At 43.5% G+C, this 24,284-nt stretch overlaps 1 protein-coding gene across 7 annotated transcripts in view; it reads right to left on the bottom strand.

Moving 5' to 3' along the window:
• The window catches only part of ASPH (aspartate beta-hydroxylase), a 232,228-nt gene extending 208,294 nt beyond the window's left edge, over positions 1-23,934 (bottom strand). The window contains exon 1 of one of the 7 annotated variants that reach the window (XM_075584049.1): positions 23,645-23,934. In XM_075584049.1, the coding sequence (XP_075440164.1) occupies positions 23,645-23,687 (43 nt within the window). In that variant the 5' untranslated portion in view covers positions 23,688-23,934. The remainder of the gene's footprint in view (positions 1-23,644) is intronic. The other 6 variants (XM_075584047.1, XM_075584043.1, XM_075584041.1 and 3 more) reach the window with 6 other exon arrangements.
• Positions 23,935-24,284: the final 350 nt, after the last annotated feature.

Genomic DNA, 24,284 nt, shown 5'->3' with positions numbered 1-24,284 from the left:
CAAGCTGTCGCGTCGTACTCACAATAAGGGCACGCGACGGCGGCCATGCATTTGTTTTGACGCGCCATCGCGTCGCCGGCACTATAAGCGCAGCCTTAGTTGAAAAGCATTGCTGTACATGCAGGCAGTGCTATATGCACATTAATTACGATTTTCAATTCAAAATAAATTCAAATCACTGGTCCTGGTTCCATTTCATCCACAAATAGCAAGGTATAGATAAAAGATACCGTCATACTAAGTTCACTCCATGCTTTCCCGATAAAAACATATTGCGAAGGTTAAAATGCATTTTATTGCTTTCAAAACGTAGAAAATTCTCTAAATGATCACAAAACTGCAGGCTCCATGCAAGAAACAAAACAAAAATACAGTAAGGTGCAATTAGTAAATCTCTCTAATATTCTAGAAATCACAACAAGCAATTCACACAATTACCAGTTTCTCGTGTCCACCATGAAAACAGTCCTCTTGCGTGGTGACCATCTCTGAATACAAGGAACAACCCATTAAAAAGTTTGCTAAAAGCACACAGGGATCACTACAGATGCAGTCCAACTCTACATTAAACACACTATATTTTATATCCATATTCCCTCTCTCAATATGATCTCAGTTATTTGTGAAAACAGGGTTTCCAGTAGTACTAACAGTAATAAATATCACTGCTATTATCAAGACCTGCTTGATGACGCATACGTGATCACATGATTTATTTCTCAGCTACTTAAAAACAGCAGTTGAAGCAAAAGGTGCTGTACATTATGTTGTACTGTACATGTCCAAGAGTTAGGCTTGTGGATCTAAATTTAAAAGCTATTAAAAAAACAAATATCTTAGAAAATACTATAAAACAGACCACGATGTGTTACATTGTGCACTTTCACTTTCATACAACTTAAATATCTACTACCAAGTGGGACTACACATTTTAAAAATAGCAGTACAAGCACAGATTGTGCTTTAGCAAGTTTCCATCAAACCGAAGTAATAAATAAAGAGTGCAAGTCATAAAGGGCGTGATACAACACCCCAAAGTAACCATTAAATGAAATATCATAGAGCCTAGTGTGGTGACCCTTTTTTCAGGAGTGCCAATGAATGGGAACAATTTGTTGGCTGTACCCCTGTCCTACCACCCCCCTACATCACCACTCCCTAAACATGTTTTAGAATGAAGTTGTGGCAAATGTTTCAAAATTGAGCCCGTTGAGCAATTGCAGAGTTTTTGTTAATATTCGATTTGCAGACTAATATTTGCATGCAAATATTCATTCGAGCGAACGTATGCAATTCCGCCAGCGGCTGTTTGCGTCAATCGAACATTCGATTCGCCCAGTTTCACAACCTGAAATATGGGTTTGGAGGAGGAAAGAGAGGGGCTATTCTTAAGAGTCCCAAGTGCTATATATCCTCTCAAACACACGGAGAGACATCAATGCACACAAAAATAAAAATGGGTACACCCCATGGGAAATATGCTAATGACTCCGATTAGGACATTTCACGTGTGCCTATTTATTGTGCAAAGGAGTCTCTCTGTGGCCGCTGACTGTATTGCATACGTTCGAACGAAGGTAGGGAATATCACATGTGAACAAACATATACTCAAGGCAAATTCGACTGATGTCGAATAATTTGACCATCTTTAATGGATGGTTGTCTGACTGCTTGATCTCTAATAGGAGAGAGGGCAGGTACCTGAACTTAGCACTCAGCTATTTGAAATATTTTATCTTGCAAGCAATGAAATGTATGCCAGAAGATTTAAAAAATAAATAAAAAAAAAGTTGTGGTACAATCCAGAAGACTATGTAAATGTCAGTTATTTATACTCAGAATACATATTTTGGACTATTTAGGTGTCTTACCGAAATACTTCAGACAACTAAACTTGCAGTGACATGCCAGCGGCACTGCAACTTTAGTTGTTTGAAGTATTTGGGTAATACACCTAAATAGCCCATAATATGTATTCTGGTTAAAAATACAACTCACAAGATGTTGTTCTATTAATTAATTCAACCTGTTTGATACTTATCAGCAACTATGGATGGTTGGATAAGAATCATTGGTAGTGGTCAGAGGCCACAAAAGTCCCTTCTATTGCACTCATAGGCCGCGCTTATAGTGCTGGCGACGGCGACAGCGACCGATGACATAACTTTCGCGGCTGGCAACGGGTGACAATTTAACTTTCAGCGACGGGGTCATTGATTGGTTCAGAGACAGTCAGATATGGCAACAGTCTCTGAGAAATCAAATTTACCCGGCTTCCAAATTTTGTCGCGACGTCGCGCTTACTATAAGTGCTCGCGATGGAGTCAAAATTAGAGAGGAAAATGTAGGTATTGAGATACAAATATCCCCAAAATTGGTTGAGCACCATCTAAGGTTCAAAGGTAGAACCAGGTAAGGTAAATATTGCTCTGTTTACCTTACCTGGTTCTACCTTTGAACCTTAGGTGGTGCTCAACCAATTCTGGGAATATTTGTATCTCAATACCTACATTTCCCTAATTTTGACTTGGAGTGCAATAAAAGGGACTGTTGTGGCCTCGGACCACTACCAATGCTTTTTTATATGCATCCTTTCCCTTGCACCTAACCATTTTATTCTATTTGCGTCTTATGGTTGAGCAGTGTGTCTCCATATAGTAGCATGCTTGGATAAGAACCCTGGCTCTGAAATCGAGAACGTCCCGCCCAAAACCACTCATGTGCATTATAACTCATTAGAAACTGCATGTCTAATGTGAAAAGAAGTGATGTGAAAGAGACACACCTGGCCACTACAATGTAATATTACCTGAATAACTCCTCTTGCTGACAAATTTAGGATTAGGCAGCAGGACGTTGATTTCATAACTTATTAACCATTTCCTCCAACTTGCAAAAAGAGTTCCCGTCGATTTTTCAATTCTTAAATCTGGAGTCTATTGTTAAAATATTTGAAGTTGGGTAAACTAGAATATAATGACGGGGCCCTGAGTTGCCTTCGCAACGTTGGATCATTTTTAACTATATATTAAATAACATTTTTAACTTGCTTCCAGTGCTGTGCCTCCTTTCCCAATCCTTAGATTTTGGTAATAAGATATATAGATACTTGCCTCCCTAACATTATGAAGTCAAAGCACGAAACTACAGTAAATACAAAAATCAATAATAATATGCCCAACACTAGATATAAAAACAGAGCCGCAAAAATACAGTTGCTCAGGTGTTCGACATACTAACTGCATTCACTTGTGTCCTTGTGAGTAACTTCATTTACATGCAAAAACTGTAAATGTACTCACCAATTTAGATGGTTTCTTACAATGTTTAATGTAATAATTTATCTGCTGGTTCCACAAACATTTATATCTGAAAGTATCATTGGTCGCATTGAATGAAAACCTTATACTGTATAGAACAGAGTGCTATAGTCACCAGGCAGAAATAAATGTAATTAGGACAAGTCTTCAAGAAGGGGTCAGTGTAGCTATTAGGCATTGATAATTAAAAGGCATTGCATCCACCTCAGCATTTTTGACCTACTTATCCCATCACAGTATGTTGAGAACATTCACTCAAATTGTATGGGAAACAGCAACATAGACACCAAAGCAATGAATGCGTAACCTAACAAACGTAGCAACGTCTCCAGGCCGCAAAAATATTTGAGTGTGTAAAAACTTCCCACTGCCATGAATAAGATTCCTTATCTTTAATAAATGTGGTTTTGTTCCATTTTGCAGCTGGGTGTAGGGTTTGGCGATATACCAATATATTGCGATAATCTCCCGGTGTGCCGATATGAGAGATAACCAGTTATCGCGATATTTCGGGATGCCGGTGCAGTGCGAGCATCTTTGAAGCTGCTGCTGTGCTGTCCCCCTCCCTTCCTGCTTCCGAATGTTGCAGACTCAGTTGGAGGAGGAGCTTAGGGCAGCATGGGGAGAGAGAGCATGTGAGAGCAGAGGCAGCGGTGAAAGGTAGGAACTCCACATTTTCCTTTTGTTAACCCCTTTCCTACCCGCCCTCCTGAGGGCTCTTAACCCCTTCCCCTCTCCCCCTTGGGACCCTTAACCCTCAGAGCTGGACCACAAATAAAATAAAGACAATTTTAGTAACTGTTAGCAGTCCTTAACCTGCGGTTTAAAATAAGTGAGCGGGTGTATATCTGGAACCCTAAATATGTAGGGCTTTGAATGGCAACATACCGAATCTTAAACCAGGCAGCCAGCCTTAAGAATGAGTTTGGTTACTTAACCTGGCTGCAGCATTCAGAACTAACGGCATGTGGCGCAGCTCAGTTTCCAGTAGTTCCGATATGAGGGCACAATGGTATCAACAAGTGTACAGGGATTGTTTGGGAGAAGGTAGTGCTTAAATCCTGGCTACGGGGCACATGCATCAAGCCCGGGTACGGGTTATCGCACCCATTCCAGCGTCGACTCCTATTGACTTGAATTGGAGGTAATTTATTGTGACAATGCTTCTAAAAATGCATTTAATTCTTAATAAATATAACGAAGTAAATATATTTTAGTATTTTTAAGATTTAAATATTTTTAAGTTAATTTTACAATAAATGAACTACAAAACTACTAAAGCCCATTTTTCTTCTCCTTGCAAACCATTAGGCCCCCTCTCTTGCACACAATTGGCGGAAGGTAGTGGTTAAGAGGCATAGGAAGGAAGACCACAGGTTACCAGGAGAATGAATCCTTGAAGATGCCTTATGTGAATGCTACACATTCACAAAGCCTAACCCCCCCACCCAAGCCCCCAGTCTATTGGCTTTCCTACAGCAGGTAGAAGCGCAGCCGGAAGGGAGGCATGAGGGGGGAGTATGTCTAGAAGCTCGTGATCAGGTATCACAGGCTACATCTTCACACAACCACCCATGGGACCCCAGCAGCTAGCAGATAGGAATACCCCAGTCAAATAATGGCAAGTAAGCTTCTGAACGTGCGGTACACAGGAGCGCTCTGAAATACTTCCTTGTTGCGACGTTGTGCTGCTTGTGGACCAATCGCAATCTCATCCTGCTTCTCAGCCAATCTGCAGATCTGATGGGTGGGGACAACACTGATGTCATAACGAGGAAGTATTTCAGAGCACTCCTGTGTACCGCACATTCAGCACCTCATTACCCCCTACGGAGAGAGTGACCAGGAGGAACGCCGCCAAACACGGACGAACATTGTAGATGCACTTAGGACTGATACTGGTCGGTAGAGAAATACTCTCTTACTGTATCTGTGCTATGATTAGCATTCTGCTTTGGTATATACCCCAATTTGTGTATCCTAATGTAGTCCTAAGGATAGCTTAAGGAGTTCAACAGGGAGCTTATCCTCTTAGCATGGTAGACTCACACTGAGCTTTGTTCAGGAGCAACACATCCCTTAATATTTTCTTTGAGTTGCTGGGCTGATTTTTCACCTTCTCCTTTTGGATTGACCTTATATACATTTTTTTCATCATGACATAGGGAGGTTTTTTTTACCATTGGACATCATTTTTGCCCTTTGGGAACGGGCCTGAAGGGGTCTTAACCCAAAATGTTGCCACCCTTGCCCTGCATCACCACCTTGTTTGCACCATCCCCCCCTGCCACATATATACTGCTACTGCAATCAACTTATACCTCTTGTGGGTTGTGTGCTTTTTTTCTTCATTAAATTATTTGGCTTATACCTTTTTCAATGTCATTTATGAGTGCTTTGAACATGAAAAAAATCCTTAAAATTTCTGTTTAACCAGCATATTTCTTTATTCCCCCCCCCCCCCCCCAAAAAAAAAGGTTAGTACGAATAATTTATATTTCAGACGAAGAGCTTTGGAACAGACAACTGTGACAGTAGGGGCAAGGAGTCTCTTATAATAAAAGGTTAAGTCCAGCTATTGCCCCTATCCGTCTGGATCGATGTACAGGATGTCCATGTAAATCCATCCTGCTGTGGCTTATCCGGCCAATATTCAAAGTGGCCCATTATAAGTGGCATGACTACTGAACAACTCAAGTTTAAAAGGAAGGACAAAAGAAGTGAGGAAGAAGTGGACACCCCAACAGGCCCTGATTCCTGCATTTGAACTACGCTGGAAAGGAGGATATCATCAATACCAGATTGCATCATTACTGCTGTGATGCTGCCTTTACCATTTATATTTGCTGTGACTTCACTTCTCAAATTATGCACTTCTTTTTACCAGCATCAGTATGTCTCTAACTCCATTCATATATCTCCATCTCTCCTTCCTTCACCACTTCTCTGTTCACATGAACTCCTTTCTTACCTGCGTCCTCTGACACCACACAGCTATATCCCCTGCACTAAAAAAAACACCCCTACAAATCCTCCTCACACATCCTTTCTATCTATGCTTCTCCCCCTTGCTTCTGGGGATATCTCTCCCAATCCTGGTCCCTGTCTTATTCCTACATGCGCTCGTCCTCGCCTGCCAATTGCAACCTCTACTCCTTCTGGTGTCAACCCCTTCAACCTCATACCCATCCCCTGCCACCCTCCCTCTCTTTCTCCTGTGCCCTTTGGAATGCTCGCTCCCTTTCTAACAAGTTCCTCTCTGTACATGACTTTTTTCTCTCTCACTCTCTGCTCCTATTTGCTATAACTGAGACCTGGCTCGCTCAGTCTGACTCTGCTCTGGAAGCTGTCCTCTCCTATGGTGGCCTTTCCTTCTCCCACACTCCGCGCACTGATGGCAGGGGTGGAGGCGTGGGGCTCCTGCTCTCCTCTCTCTATCGTTACCGAACCCTTCCTATTCCTCCCTCCTCTGAGGCTCGCATTGTCCAGATTTTCTCTCCTCTCCCTGTCCATGTGGCGGTCATCCATCGCCCACCTACCTCTACTCATCACCCTTCTGCCTTTCTCTCTCACTTTGAATCCTGGCTCTCTTTCTTCCTCTCCTCAGACTCCCCTGTTCTTCTCCTTGGGGACTTCAATTGCCACATTGATGACCCCTCTCTCCCTTGGGCTTCCCGCTTTCTTTCTCTAACCTCTTCTTTTGGCCTTCAACAGTGGACTGAAGCCAGCACCCACAAGGATGGCCACTACTTAGACCTGATTTTCACTAAGAACTTCCCTCTCTCCGATTTCTCCATATCCTCTCTCTGACCATCATCTCATCCTCTATCTCGCTTCTCCCCTTCTCCACCTCCATCTACCCCCTGGTTCTGCAGAAACCTGCACTCTATTCACTTACCTGACTTTGAGTCCACTTTACACTCATCCCTCTCCTCTCTCAGCTCTGCTACAGACCCCGACAACCTGGTCAGGAACTACAACTCTGTCTTGTCCACGTCTCTTGATCTACATGCCCCGCTTTCTCTCTGCCGCACTCGCCCTTCTAACCCTAGACCCTGGCTAAATTCCCACACACGCATGCTGCGTTCCTCCACTCATTCCTCTGAACGCCTCTGGAGGAAGTCTCACACTCTCGCAGACTTCCTTCACTACAAATTTATGCTATCCAGTTTCAACTCTGCCCTCTCGCAAGCTAAACAAGCCTACTTTTCTGCACTAATCAACATGCACCAGTCTAACCCACGCCGACTGTTCTCTGTCTTTGATACTCTTTTCAAACCACCCTCAGCTGCCTCTCCTTCCTCCATCTCCGCTCAGGACTTTGCTGACTATTTTAAGGAAAAGGTGGAATCCATACGCCTCTGTTTCTTCCTCCCATCCTACACCTATTCCTAACTCTCCTCCTGCCTTCCTTGTCTCTTTTTCCCCCCGTCTCAAAGGAGGATGTGTCGCTGTTGATCGCCTCTTCTCCCTCTACCGCTTGCCCTAATTCCCTCCAATCTCCTAAAACCTCTTGCTCCTACTATAATCCCTACGCTCACACACATTTTTAACTCCTCCCTCTGCTCTGGAACCTTTCCATCCTCCTTCAAAACATGCAACAGTCATACCATTACTCAAAAACAGCAAGCTTGACCCTACCTGTCTTTCTAACTATCGACCTATCTCCCTCCTGCCTTTTGCCTCTAAACTCCTTGAACTCCTTGAACGTCTTGTATTCTCTCGCTTACTCCATTTTCTCAACACCTATTCTCTCCTAGACCCTCTACAATCAGGCTTCCGCACTGCTCACTCCACGGAAACAGCCCTCACTAAAATAGCGGACGACCTGCATGCTGCGAAAGACAGAGGTCATTACACTCTGCTCATATTACTCGACCTCTCTGCAGCATTTGACACCGTGGACCACCCTCTTCTTCACATTCTCCATACTCTTGGTATTCGGAACAAAGCTCTATCCTGGATCTCATCCTACCTCTCCCATCATACTTTCAGTGTCTCTTCTGCTAACACCTCCTCCTCCTCTATTGATCTCTCTGTGGGGGTACCCCAGGGCTCTGTCCTCTCTACACACTCTCTCTAGGTGACCTAATAACATCTTTTGGGTTTAAATATCACCTCTATGCTGACGACACACAAATATACTTTTTAACACCAGACCTTACACCTGCTGTACAAACCAAAGTTTCTGAATATCTCTCTGCTATATCATCCTGGATGGCCCTCTGCCGCCTTAAACTCAACATGGCTAAAACAGAGCTCCTCATACTTCCTCCCAAACCTGGCCCTACGACCTCCTTCCACATTACTGTTGGAACTACGATCATTCAACCAGTAGCCCAAGCACGCTGCCTAGGGGTCACACTCGACTCCTCTCTCACATTCAAAACATTTCTAAAACTTGTCGCTTTTTCCTCCGCAATATAACAAAGATACGCCCGTTCCTCTGTTGCTCGACTGCTAAAACTCTGACTCAGGCCCTCATTCTCTTATTATCGTAATCTCCTGCTGTCCGGCCTTCCTGCCTCTCACCTGTCTCCCCTACAATCTATCCTAAACGCTGCTGCCAGAATCACTCTACTCTTTGCTAGATCTGTCTCAGCATCTCCCCTCATGAAATCCCTCTCCTGGCTTCCGATCAAATCCCGCATCTCACACTCCATTCTTCTCCTCACTTTTAAAGCTTTACACTCTTCTGCTCTTCCTTACATCTCAGCCCTAATTTCTCGCTATGCACCATCCCGACTCTTGCGTTCTGCTCAAGGATGTCTACTTTCTACCCCCTTTGTATCTAAAGCCCTCTCCCGCCTTAAACCTTTTTCACTGACTGCCCCACACCTCTGGAATGCCCTTCCCCTCAGTGCCCGACTAGCACCCTCTCTATCCACCTCTAAGACCCACCTTAAGACACACTTGCTTAAAGAAGCATATGAATAGCACTGTGGATATTCTGAACACATGATACATAAAGCTTGGCCCCCCGCAGACGCACTTACCAGAACTCCCTCCTACCGTCTCTGTACGTTCTCCCTACCTACCAATTAGACTGTAAGCTCCTCGGGGCAGGGACTCCTCTTCCTTAATGATACTTTTATGTCTAAAGCACTTATTCCCATTATCTGTTATTTATATTATCTGTTATTTATTTGATTACCACATGTATTACTACCGTGAAGCGCTATGTACATTAATGGCGCTATATAAATAAAGACATACAATACAAAATATATACTAATGTATTAGGTATAACATATTTCTTTGTTCCCTTGGCATTCTGGGCTGGTAATAAACATATCCTGCCTGTACGCTCAGGGATCTGGGTTTAGATAATTTCACAAGGGGGTTGAGAACAAAGGAGAGTGGGGATGAGCAGGCCTATCTGGGAGCCATTGTCTTCCCCAGACAGAGAGACGTCTATCATCAATAATGAGATAGATGCATGTCAGCATTGAGAATATGGGCAGGTAGGCGCTGTTCTCATTGGCTGGTTTGTAATTCACACTTTGTAAATACACCCCCAGTCCGGATTGGCCAACATAGGAGCCCGCGCGCTGTGATTGGGTAGCGACCATTCTCCGATATTTCCTATGGGGACAGGAGTATAGAAAAGGGGTGGCCGATCTGTGATCCACAGATCATTCCTGGACTTGTGTGGAGATGGACTAATGGTGTTCTAATGTTGTGCCATAGACACCCAAGACAAGGCTGCATGCATTTCTGAAGCTGGAGATTTAAAACTTGCCTGCTTGGATCTTGCAGTCAGCGCTGCCTGGAGTTCCCTTTCCCCCACAGGAATGGAAGCTACGCCGGGTAAGCCATTTTGGTGGCACAGAGCACCTAGAACTGCTTGGATTCCCCCTGTATTCCCTGGTTGGTACGAGTATAGGCCTGTTGGTGACATTGTGTTTTGTCTGTTGGCACTGGACGAAATAAACACTGTTTATTTGATCTGTGTCCTGTCTGGTGCTTGATACTCTGAAAGATTAATCTGTTTAACCGCTCATCGAGATTGCCTTTTGTTTGCACCCATTTATAGCAGTTTGTGATTTAATTCTATGACTAATCAAAAGATCTGCATGGGATACTTAAAGGGTGTCAAACAAGGACATAGCATACCACAGAGATAGCCAGAGAGTGGTGAAACATGTTTAATCATTGTTTTTTTAGACTTGTGGAGCCACCATACACCAGACTCGGCTCCACACTGTGCGCAAATCCAAATTGTTGTAGTTGGAGAGCGGCGAGAGTGGACACACAATACCTTGCATAAGCCCCAGGAGTTGCAGCGCTGGATATCCCAACTTGGTCTTCTGATGGAGACTAAGTGAGTGAGTGAAAAAGCAGCACTAACCTCAGAATACATAAGGTAGTGGATTATATTAAGTGTATGGAACTTTTCCTCTACAAATCTAGATCCGATAATTCCGAGCTCTCCATAGAGGATAAAGACTGATGTTAATTCACCGACACACCAAAACTAGGTTTTACCTTAAAGCCATGTGTTGGGACGTCTCTTTTTTTTTAACCTATTTAAAATAAGTTGCGCTGTGAATAGAGTCCTATCATTGAATTTAAATGTATTATTTTTACCATTTAATACATTTATTGCAAATATAAAAGAGCCCTTCAGATGAAGGAATATCTTCTTTTAACATTAAGTCTTGAATTAAAGGCTGATTTGCGCTGGAGGTATTATCCAAAGCTGTCAAGATGAAGAAATAAAGTACAGCTTACAAGGCGTATTTATTAAGGAGAACCAAGTGAGTGCATCTCTCACCATTTGTTCATTTCAAATTTTGGCATAACAGAATTACATAATTTCTCTTTTTTGCTCTTTTCTTCTGGATTTGACATCAAGACTTTTTTCTCCATAAAAGGACTGTATGTATCAACACAGGGGAGTGCAAACTTTTGCAGCTGCGCCCCCATGCCTTCCCTCCGCTGGTGCTCGCGCCCCCTCCCTTACCTTGATGCGGGGCCATGCGACACCGCTGGGTCATGTGACATCACCCGCAGTGTCATTTGACATCACGTCACATGACCCCTGCGGCGTCATTTGATGCCGGCAGAGTCAAGGTAATTAATAGCGTTGGAGGCATCACGCGATCCCCCGGCATTTAATTAATTTGAATACCTCGAGGAAGAGAGCAGGGCACCTGCAACAGCCCACGCCCCCCCACTTTGTGCATCGCTGTATTAACATACACACAATGTTGCGGGACTTTCATTTATTGGACACTTTACACTTCTGTATATTTTTATATCTTTCTGTTTTTGTCACACACTAATTGTTAGCGCTATGCTAATTTTCGTAAACATGTAGCGAAGTAAATTCAATTTCAATCACCTGCAACCCTGGCACTCAGACAGCACTATCTGAATGACTGGAATGAGGAGACCTTATCAAGAAAAAGTAAACTTATCATGCAAATGTGAAAGGGAAAAGGCCATCAGTTGCAGACATGCTGGACTGCAAAGCCTCTCCACTGTGCTCAAGAGTCGTGTTGGTCTTTTATTCGCTTCCACAGTTTCTCGTGAAAGGAACTCTGCCTTCTAATGAATGATTGTGGACGGGCATTGTGATATTGTCAGTTTTAACTTGCACTCCACCATGCGTGACATTTAAGCCTGCAACCCCTCTTCTGTAATTCCCTGATAGTTTTATTTGGAACAGGGTGATCATCCAGATCTGAATCACACTATTGGCAGCTCAGGAAACTCCTAATTCCCAACAATAATTAAATTTCTGTTTCCCAGTACCATTTATGTTTCAGAAAATATGGCTGCTGGGTTAGCACCATTCCAAGGAGCCAATAAGCTTTGATGTCACAGCTTTCTACTGCTTGGCCCTGGCAGTCATTTGGTTCCACAAATTGGGTAGCAAACATCTCTGGAATTAGGAGTACCCCAAGGCCTTAAACTACTCAAACTATTAAGACGCAGCTCTACTACACCTTCCAGTTAAGATAAAAAAAAAAAAGAATTATCATCAATTGAAATCTTGGTGGTGGGAAGGAAATCTTTCGGTAGTTAATCAGATTATCTGCTTTTATATATAATAAAAGGTTACACTTTTTTTTGCTGTAATGTCAAGAAAAAAAAATGAAGTCTAGTTTTCCTTCAATTGTATCACGAAATTGAGGATATCAGAATTTTTAGTAACAGGATGCATGGTGGAGATCATTAGCATGTTCCTGTATTAAAGAACTCCAAGAGGATTCATAGTCAGCAATGCCACCTACTGCTGTAAATTGGGCTGTCCAATCTCACAGGCATTGGATGCATTTTGCAGATACTCATGGCAAACACCTTCCTATTTACCACTGCCAAGTCATTTTGATGTTGTATTTAGCAATCCCACCCCTTTATTTTTCTATTCTGTAATTTACTTTGAGTCGTCACTTTGAGAATTTTTTTAATTTTTAAAGTAAAGTTAGAAATAGTTTAGCACAACATGAACTATCAGGCTATGATACAATTTGAGTTTTGTTTCAGCGGATTGCAGCCGTGAACAACCTCACATTTCGTTAGATAAAGTGTGTTAGCACGAAGTGTCATCATTTGAAACCTATATTAGTTTTATAAACTTGAGGTTTTGCTTTTTACAAAACAACAAGTTAACTCAAGGTTACCAAAAGAACCCAGGTATCTGCACTCAAAGTATTACATGTGATTTATATCAGCTATACTAGCCTGGGATAACAATTGTCCCATTAGGTGGCGTTAATGGAGTTTTTAACCATGCCTAGACACCTCCATCCCACAAAAGGTTTTCAAATGTAACCCCACATTCAGCAGCAGAGGTGTGTGAACGTCCGACAACGTGCTCTGCAACATTTTGCATGAATTTCTTAAACATTTTGCGTCTTCGGCTAACAGCCATATATAAAGTGTCACTTGAATTTAATGTTATGTAACCTGCACACCGACTTGGGAAATTTTGTTTTTGTCAAACTTCAAACTTTTTAGTGGGAACAAAAAGTGCAAAAATCAGAAATGTTGTACATCTTCAAATCTATAGTTTCACTGATTAATGCATCCTTGTATTGCTCCCCCCTCCCAGTCTAGGACGTTTGGTAGTGGCCTCTTGGCCCCTGGTGCTCCGCTGCCACCACCACAACTCACCGCTTGAAATTTTGCCATGTGCACTCCCACCCCAATACCATGTTTAAATAATGCGCGGCTGCCGCTCATGTGAATGTCGGGACCTTTAAGATGGTGCGTAGGAGTGGCCGGCGTGGGGCACTCGGAGCGGTGGCCACCCCGGGACATTGACAGGACAGCTTTTCCACGTCACCTCCTTTAAATTGTTAAAAAGAAATAAAGTTGTTTGGGGGGCGGAGGGGGTTTATGTTTGATTTATTCCTAACCATGAATGTAAAGTGGCAACATTGGTAACATATGCATCACCCACCCAGATGTAACCCCTTCAGCACATCTGTCGTCATTAATGCATGGAGCAATCTGAGGACTAATTATATATATATATATATATATATATATATATATATATATATATATATATATATATATATATATATATATATATATATATATATATATATATATATATTACGAAAAAAGTACCTGCAACAGACACCACATATAAAAAAAAAAAAGGTACCTTAGTCAGGAAAAGTCAGGCTATTATGTCAAACCCCTGATGGTGCTCAGGGATGGAATACTATTCATACAAGAAACAAGTATCCCACAAAAGAGCACTCCAGTGTACACAACATACAAATTTATTTATGACAACATCACTAAAAAACAAGATTAAAACAGTCTCTCTGCGCGAGTCTGACACTGAAACTGGTCATACACTCCTTGCAGGCTTCTGCTACATCTCACTCAAACGCATGAGCATGATTCAGGACTCTTTCATTGCTTCATTCAGCTGTTGTGAGACACTGACCATTACTTATTAACAGGCTATTGCAAGGATTGTACTTGCGCTATTAAAGTATTGATTTTGCTTGTATGTCTGGTCATGTAAATGAGGTTTCTAGCCATATTGCTTTGTGTTGCTATTATAGCAAGGGGTGTCTAGTTCCACCGCCTTGGTGATTACTTGACCGGACGGTCCAGGTGGCGAGAGGCTCATTGCTGCCTCACACCTCCCATGCTTTAAATTTATATAACAAACATGATCATGCATTTTGTATTTACCTTACCTTATCACAAGGTTATTTTCTGCATAACCCGTTTCAATGTCAGACAGGTGCAGAGAGACTGTTATAATCTTTTTTTTTTTTTTCAGTGAGGTCATTAATGAAGTTGTATTATTTTGTGTACACTGGAGTGCTCTTTTGTGGGATACTTGTTTTTTGTTTGAAAAAATATATATGTTCTGTGCCCTGTAAGGGTTTTTCCTTTGCCCTATGGTTACGGTTAGTATTAGTTTGTGTCAGTGTAACTTCTAGTTGGCTTCTCAGCCTGTTACCTAGCAACCCCTTCTTCTGGCCCCTTTGACTTGGCATAATCCAGGGAACCCCTCACACTTGGTTTCACCCGGCCTTATTTCCCACTTGTCTGGGTAGGCATCCTTCCTTTTCAAGCCAACAGCCATTTGCTTGTGGTTCTTCCCTTACTGCTCTCCCCTGATGATAGATTTGTCTTTTTACCTTCCCTTATTCTGCTACCACCAAGTCCCCTGTTTGTTATCTGTCTGTACTCCAATAAAGTTTTCAGAAATTCAAGAAGGACTCTCTGTACTGGAAAAGGAGGAGGGGAGTTTAGCTCATATGTTTCTACTCATGAGTCTGTTTTTACTCATTAAGCCACAGCAAGCCTGGGACAGAACAATATATATTTTTCTTTTTTTGTACCAGGGATTGAAGCAGGGTGTCTCCGGGGCTGAACCCCCATTACATTTCAGCTCTGTGTGACTCCTTGCTTCCAGAGATACTCCCCTGTGTAGCAGGTGCAGGTAGCTGCTCTCCTCGGCTACAAAGGGTTCATGGTATGAAGGCGCTGCAGAAAGCTCCCGCGCCCTGGGGGCCAATAGAAAGCCATGACATCATCAGATTCGGCTTCCTAATGGCCACCGTGACCCAGAGCTTTAAATTCCAGAGAGATACCAGCAGCCCCTTTGGAGGCAAGTATCCCTAGAAGCAGGGAATCCCCAGAGCTGAAATGAATGGGTTTCAGCCCCAGAGACCCCCTGCATGAAAAAAAAATAAACTGCTTGGATTGTTCCTTTAAGGGGTACAGCTTGGTGATTGATGCATGTGTTACCAAAATCAGACACTTTGTAAACACGGTGAGCAAAGATGTGGGAGGGGCTTTATTTCCTGTGTGTGATGTCCCCGTGTTCAACAACAGTTTGCACAGGTAATCCCTTCCCCCCTAGTTTCCTACCTCTCTTACATTTATTTAATCTGATCACGAACTGGTTAAATAACCATATTCCAAACACTAGGCCGAAAAACCCTCACACAATGTAAATTCTTAGTGGCAGGGATTTCCTTTCCTATTGTCTGATTTTGCTTATTGCACTTATTGTATTCCTTGTACTGTATTGTCTCTTTTGTAAAGCAGAGTCCAGCTGCGGGTACTATATTAATAAAGATATACATACAGACTCACAAATTCCTCTCCCCCCTATCCGCACCCCGCCTATCATACTACGCTTCCGAAGCGCTGCGCCTCGCTCCCCTGCTCACAAATTTACTGCAGGGACATAGTCCCGAACCGCTACGCCTCGCTGAGTGAAAAGCCAGAGGAAGCTCAATACGAGCGAAACGCGTAGGGCAACGTTTTGCTGACATTTGCAACATTGAGAGGATGGTCTCTGGAGAAATGCAGCAGAGATATGGTTCCCCCCTCCCTCACCGTTTGATGACATCACCTACTTAACGGCTGTGTAGCAGCCTCAACGATGGAGGGGGAAGTGCTGCTGTTTGTTTCCAGACTGTGAACCAGGGAGGTCTGAATGCTTATCCCAAAGTTACTTAAGTACATTACTTTGTGATTTTTTTTTTTATATAAAAGCAAATCTTCACTATTATTGCTTTGTCTCCTTTTTATGTGGGATTCCCCAACCCCCTCCTTCCATCTGTTATTGAATCTCCTATGGCCTGATGGATGTCACACGAGGAGATGTGGATGTCCAAAAAGAGTTGGTTACTCTGTATAACCTCATTGCCTGATTTATGTGGAACATGTGAGTGCACCATTCACAACATCGCGTTCACATTATAATTGTTTAAACTGTATTGCACTATTTTTCTTTTATATATTCCTTTTAGATGTCCTTAGATCTATTTGCGAAATGGAAATCGTCGCAGTTAATGTACAGAGACAAAACGAGACTGAATCGGACATTTGGTTGCGGGCACTTATACCACGACCACATCTGTCCGTCGAGGGACCCTTCATTGCAGCCGCTCCACCACCGGCCATTTCACCGATAAGGAAAGTACATGAGGGGATTTTAGGGTAAGGTATAGGGCTTACCTTGACAGCGAAACGGGCGTCGGAGAGAGATGTCCCGGCGGCTTGGTAAATGGCGGCTAAACGCCTGCAGCGACTTGGTTGGTGCAAGACATCCATGACCAAATGTCCTAGACAACGACGAGTCTTTACTATTCTATTTATGAAGAATAGTTGCCTTCAGTGTCTCCTTTAATGGCTCAGCAATTTACATCAAAATGTGTACACATAAGAACAAAAGAAAGTATTCCTCAACTTCAGAAACACTTTCTTGGTTCTGTTTTGAACCAGTGTGCTGCAAAAGCTGTGATCTAGATTTGGTTCCACCTATACATGGAAAGAGACAAGCTCTAATCCTAAATAGACAACAATAAAATGCAACAGGTTAACAGATGTAAACCTCTGCAGAATGTATTGTTCCAGCTTCACTACTAACTTACAAAAGCAGGGAGGGGGGGGGGGAGAAAAATATATGGCCATGCAGAAGTCACATTGAATTAAGATTTGTATGTTGGCATGTAACGCTCATCTTGAATGTCAAATGTTTGTTGCTGTTATTACAGATTGGTGTCTCTTTATTTGACATATTACTGATGTAAAAGGAAATGTGGGTTCCTTTTGAGGGTTCAAGGGTTGTATATGGCATATCTTGTTGCCCACTATTGGCTATTATGGGGTTGGGAAACATGAAGACCAGCGATGAGAGGGTTACAATAGTCAAGTCGGGAGAGAATGAGGGCATGCCTGACAGTTCAGTTGTACAGCGGCAGATGAAAAACATGGATTCTTGCAATATTGGGGGAAGAAAAAAAAATAGTCAATATTTTACGCAATGTAAGAGAAGCAAAGGGAGGAGTCCAATTTGGCAGCGTGCTTGGGAGACTGGACACATTGTAGTGTTATTGACAGAGAAAATTGAGCAATTGGCCCTGGTTAAGGAGAGATTATGGACTAGCTCAGTTTTAGACAGTGTCAGGCTAAGGATGGCAATTAAGTATGAAATTGTCACACTATCGGTGTCTTGGAACTGCGTGTCAGGAGTAAGCTTAAGAGTTGAAAGATACAGTTCTGCGTCATCTGCATATAGGAAATATTTGAAACTAAAGGAGCTAATGAGATCAGAGAGTGTCTATAGAGAAAAGGAGAGCTCCCAGAACAGAGCCCCAAAAGGTTCAGTACTACTTAATTATTTGAGATGTAACCATAAGTATTCACAATTTCTTAAACAAAAAAAGTCACTAGTGTTGTTCATATTTTATGAGATGGGCAGTTTGTAAGGCCGCGATTATAGCAGCAAGCGACGGCACGCGCAGCGAAAATAACAGAGCTCTTCTCTATGAGGCCGCCCATAGACCGCGCGAGCGATTCGAGAAGAGAAAACAATTGTGTGTCTCGCGACAGCCAGGTCACATGCGCGGTTCCGGCAATGAGGGCGAACCGCTCACGTGACATCATGGCCACGCCTCGGACCTCACTGCAGGTTTTGCACGCATGACGTCATGCGCTCCCAATATAAAATCGCAGCCCAACACTTAAGCTCACTGGGAAGTGTTAGCTATTCAATGTGCAAACTGCTTTAAAAGGTTCATCTGTCTAGATTTGTCTAATTAAGGGCACTCAGGTTATTAATGTCTGACATTTTAACCAAATCAGTGCAAGATTTCATAAATGACTGTGTGTAGCCTATAGTCTTCAGTACACCTCATGATTGATAATTATCCAGGACTGTATATACAAAGAAAAAATAAATAATGAGGATAGAGAGATCTCTATATATCTATTAGATCGCCTACTGCTTTTTAAATGCGTCCTTTCATACTAATTTACAAATAAATCAAACTCCATATCTAAAATGTGGACTACAATGAAGTAACACATTACGTTGAATTATGCTTCTCCATAGGACATTGGCAAGTATATATTTTAGTTACAACTATGCATGCCTTCACCTCGGCTGGTGGGAGAAGCACGTGGCGTTTGCTGAAGGCTGTTTACAGCACACTTAATACTCTGGTTTCACCTTAGCGTTGGTACTATAGCAATTCATTACAGCAGGAGATTCAGTACAGAGTATTAGGCCGCGGGCATGGTCAGCACTTAGGCGCTCACCCGCGCTCACGATCGGCATTGAGCCCCTGCAGCCGCAATGAGAGCGAGCATGCGGAAGCGTAGCCGTCAAGTCCATTTTAGTTTCGGCGCTTACAGGAGCGCAGGGCCGGTCACGTGAGCGGTTCGCCCAATGAGGGCGAACCAGCTCCGCGATGTCACTGGCCCGCCCCCCGACACGCTCCCGGACGGCGCGCGAACTAAGGCCAGGGAAAGCACCCGCTTAGCCTCAGCACGGTTAAAGTCGCTATGGCCTTAGCCTTATGTAGTACTTCAGTATTAGGTGACACTTTTTTTTATTTCAACTAATAACAGATGTTATAAGACAAGCTTTTCAGAGTTCCCTCTCTTCCTCAGGTCAAGTCATGCAGATTTACAGAGATTCCACGAGTTTAACACAGTTGTAAAAACCAAGATAATCTAAGTCCGCATCCATAGTTAGCGCGACATTGCGCCGCACACAAAAGCCTGGAAGTCAATGCACACGGCCATAGAGCGTGCGTGGGCGCGAAGATTTTTCCCGAGACAAACTTGATTTTGTCTCGCGACGGCCGGGTCACGTACGCGGTTCAGCCAATGAGGGCGAACCGCTCACGTGACATCACGGGCACGCCCCCAAACATTGAATTAGAGCTGCACTTGGTTGGGTCTCCTCCTCTAGACCCCACGGATCGCCTGTGCAGCAGGCGCACGTGACGTTATGCGCTACTATGTACCAGGCCTAAGGCAGAAGAGGTAGAGAAGGAATGGCAGTGAAGAGTAAATTAACAGACAGGCGAATAAATGGATGAAAGGGATAGTGATAAATGTGAAGGGCATGTAGGACAATATATCAGCAGTGTAAGGGGAGGTGTGGGGTTAAATTAAAGTTAAACATTCAGCTGAGGATTTAGATTTAAAAAATCACTAATGAAATTATCTGGCTGCGAGAAATGGTGTCCCACTGGAGTGCAGTATCTTCCTTCTTCATGGTGTGTTATTGCAGCGGTGAGCAAACTGGGGGGCGGGAGAATTTCCAGGGGGCGCGGGCAGTTACAGAGGCCTAGCGCTCTTCCCCACAGCATTTAAATTAAATGCTGGGGAAGGCGTGAGGCCTCTAACCCACTTGCCTGCTGTCAGCCGGGTCTTCGGCAACACGTTGCCATGGCAACGTGGCGTCAAATGCCGGACACGGAGACATTGGGAGAGGGGGGGCGCGAACCCTGCGGCTCCCAGGAAGGGGGCCGCAGCTCAAAAAGTTTGCGCAGCGCTGTGTTATTGTGTGGCTGTGTAGGTTCATTCTGGTTTGCAGTTTTTGACTGGTTTCCCCAATATAGCATCCTTGGTCACATTTTCTGCATTGAATCATACATACCACATTCCTGGATGTGCAGCAGTATGCTCCTTTAGCATGGAGTGTGCAAACTTTGCAAACTTTTCAGGCAGAATGAAAGGATGGGAGGTTTGGGGGGGGGGGGGGGGAGGGGGTTGAAGATGTCTTTAAATGTATCATCCTTTGTCAGCATAGGTTGCAGATTAGTTGTTACAACCCTGCCCTAGAGGAAATGCATGTGGCTGGTTGATTCATTTTGTATTGCTCTCAAAGTAGGGGGTGTCACTTTGAAAGTCCCTGCAGTAATTGATAGCTATATCACCCATGCTGCCTGCACACACAGGAGGTGCAGTTTCGGACTTTATTAGGCACTGGGATCACTCAAACAGTTGTTAGCAATAGTTGATGAGTTGGCAATAACATTCATTTGGAGTTCACAGAACAAATATTTTCTAGCAGGGGAGCACATTTGAACAAAAATGGTCTAGGACCAATGCGCTGGACAGGTCGCCGCGTGCACACTTCCGACCCCATCTTTAAATCTCAATGTCCCGCCGCTCCATCTTTAAATCTCCCACGCGGGGCATTTTTTATAAGACTTAGGCTGTGTCCCCCGTGCCGCGGACCGCACTCATGCTTGCGAGTGGTGACGCAACTCTCCTGCAACTTTTCCGGTAAGCGCGAGGGGGGGAGGGGTTGGGGCATGGCCTAAACAGTGACTGGCGCTGATTGCTAAGGAGGTCATGTGACCCCTCAACGCACCTCAGTCAATTTAATCTGTCTCGGCAAGCGCCCGGCACCCGCACGCTCATGGGTGCGTGGCCGGACAGATTTAAATTGGATTGTGCTAACCGAGCCTTATTTTTCCCAAAATGGTTAATTTGTTTGCGTCCATTTTGCCACGTCCAAATTCCGCCGGCACCCGGCCATAGACAGGCACTCTGCTGCAGCCAATCCACCCCCACCCGCTTCTAAGGTAAGTTATTAATGTTTAGTGTAGGTGGTTCATTTAAGGGGATTTAGTGGTTAGGATAGGTTTTAGGGCAAGGGTTTTAGGCACTTACCTTAGCGGCGAAGTGGCCGGCGGCGGGGCGAGTCGCAGTGAAGCACCAGCGGCCATTGCGAAATGGCTGCAACCAAACGTCCTAGACTGTAATTCTTCCTTTGTAATGGATTGTGAGTGTTTGGATCTCACCATTATACTTTTTCCTTGTCTTTATTTCATACCATAGTAAGTATTTTGGGAACTAAGGGGGGGTCTCAGTGGCTAAAAATAACTTAAGTTCCAGGTAACACCTCCAGTTCAAATGCAAAAAAAAAAAAAAATGTAATACATTTTTAAATTACAAATATAATAACTCATTTCCTAAAATGCATGTTCCTTGTCACTTGATGTCTGCTAATCTAGTAAATGAATGCTATGTACTGGTGACAGCTACAAACATTTTGAGGCCCATAGAATGACTTATACAAAACTCCAAACCCTGTGTTGTCTCAATGGAATCTCTTCAGTGGACCCCAGGGCAGTAGCAAGCAATGCAGCCTTCCCCAGTGCGATTCCACTCTCTGCTGCCTGAAGGGGTTAATGAACAGTACAGGAATGTTTAAGAAGAAATGCCCCATGTTCTTTTCAATTATCAAAAATCAGCTGAATCAGCCCTTTCACATTTTGTTGTTTTGTGATGCACTGAACCACACAACACTAGATCATTCCACTTGGATGACTGGGTTTAATTTCATTTCTGAACTACTTGTATGTACACTTTCAGATTGAGCCTGTGCAGTAATGTTAGGTGAAAGTTTACATTATGAAACCTTGTGAAGGCCCCTATAAAAAATAAAAAAACAGTGCAGAATGGAACAAAAATGGCAGAAAACCGCAGAGAAACTGGCAAATGCTAAAACACTCAAATATAGCCGGTTCTGTGTCTAAAAAAAATAAATAAATAACAAAAAAGTATATAGCAACTTTCAGCCTTCGATATTACTTAAGGGTTTCACATTGATACTTTACCAAAATGTTCTCATTCAAAAGCATTATGAGGGAAATGTAAAGTTACTATACTGAAAGTTCAAACTTTCAAAGGAAAAAAAAAAAAAAACCTGCAGTGAAAGTTTAAGACTTGTGAAAAAATACTCACTAAAGATATAACTTTTAGATTATAAATGGAGTTTCTATACGTATTCCCAACCACAACAAAATCCTGTCATATTTATTATTAATATATTATTTGTCGCTGCTCTGTGCAAATCTAATAAAATGGTTCAAGTGATGTCCATATATCATAGGATAAGACAACAAGAATCTCAAATGGTGAAATCTGCCTTTAAAAAAAAAAAACTAGTCTGAAAAATTGACCTCTGCTCAATCAATGTGCCATGATCAGACAGCCGAAAAGAGCCACAGATAACATGATGCAAGGTTTGTTTTCCTGATTACCAAATGTCATATCACAGATAGACAGATAGTGAAGGATTAAAGAATACAAGGCATGGGTGAAAGGTTGTTTGACTAGGCTTTTATAAGTGTGTATGTGCATATATATATTTTTTTTTTAATTGCCTAATAAACTACACAGTACGTCTAGTTAAAATGTAACTAGAAACTAAACAAGACCTCAAAGATATAGCTGGGAGATGGACTAAATGGCTTGGGACTCACCCAGCCTGCAGGCTGTTCTCATTGCCATGCTACACACCCACACCAATCACTTGCACTTACAAACTCAATTGCGCTCTTAAATAACTCCGTCTTCAACTGAACTCTGCAGAGAGAGTGTGTGGGGATTTAAGACATCTGCTCTCCCTAACTCCTCCTCCATCTCTTTCTTGAGCCCCCTCCAGAATGACACGTGAACAAGGAGGACCCCGCAGCCACGGAGAGGATTTCCTGCACACCTGGTCAGGCAGCAGCCAGCTCATTTCATTCAGCCACTTCAGCCCTTCACTTGCACGGATTAGAGATCAGCAGAGCTCCACGAGGATTGAACACATTGTCACTTGCACATACCCCTCAGGCTCAACATTTAAAAAAAATAAATCAAACGATCAGAATAAAACAATGATGAAGCGGGTACAACTACTATTTCACATGTATGTTTGCACAAGTGGCCAATGGAGACCAAAGGGAAAACTAGCACAAAATGCCTTGACAGAAATCCCAGGAGATGTAAATTGCTCAAAGGACAAGTTGACCTACTTTGCACCCTGATACCTCTGTAATATACACCCATTAAACCTATAGATTGTGCCATTCTAATACACTGCAGGATCATGCCATACATTTGATGAACAATTATATCACTGCAACATTAGACCCAGTTGAGCTCGGTAACCAGTCCCCTCACCCCACAAACTCTCTCCTTGCTCTGGGTGGACATCATGCACTGGACTGTATACATGAAAGTAGCCCCCTGGAAGAGCAGCCCGGGCAATAGCAAGTGAATGGCTTAACCAGCACAGTATACTAACCTCGTCTAGCGCGGTTGCTTCCTTTGGATCCTTTGGGAGCCATGATTGTACCTATATTAGACGTATGTATTTGTTCGTCTGGAAACAGCCAGTTAGGACAGATGACAGTGGGTCACGATACCTCGGAAGCTGGCCAGGTTGCTTGCAATAATAATAATACTAATGAAGACGATGCTCCCTATGATGATGAAGTGACAGTGGCCTCTGCTCCTTTAACACCCAGTTGCTGGATGCGCCGGGCCACGCTGCGTGACGTGTACAGCCCCCCCCTTCTTCCTACGGGAGGCCCGCCCAAGCTGTTGAGTGACACCTACAGCAGCCCAATAGCGAAGCCCAGGGGGGGAGGAGAGAGAAATCTGCCCCCGCCTCCAGCAGCAGCGCGCGCACGGAGTTCTGACCAGCAGCAACCACAATAGCGGGAGGGGCTGAACTTGGACTGCTGAGTGCTGATCTCCCGTGTACATCCCCTCCACATCCATTGAACGTGGCAACATGGAAGCAGCGCTGATCTCGCGAGTTTTTGTTTTTTTCTCCCCTGATATCCCGCGGTCTCAATCAGTAGAGATGATGATAGAGGCGTCCTTATCTGTCGCGTCCGCCAGAGGCGGGTTTAGTTTGGATCATATCCCGGCATTGAAAC

The sequence above is a fragment of the Ascaphus truei genome, chromosome 2 (assembly GCF_040206685.1).
Source record: "Ascaphus truei isolate aAscTru1 chromosome 2, aAscTru1.hap1, whole genome shotgun sequence".
Lineage (NCBI taxonomy): Eukaryota > Metazoa > Chordata > Amphibia > Anura > Ascaphidae > Ascaphus > Ascaphus truei.
The sequence above is the reverse complement of the archived record's forward strand: the minus strand, read 5'-3'. Positions and strand labels throughout refer to the sequence as shown.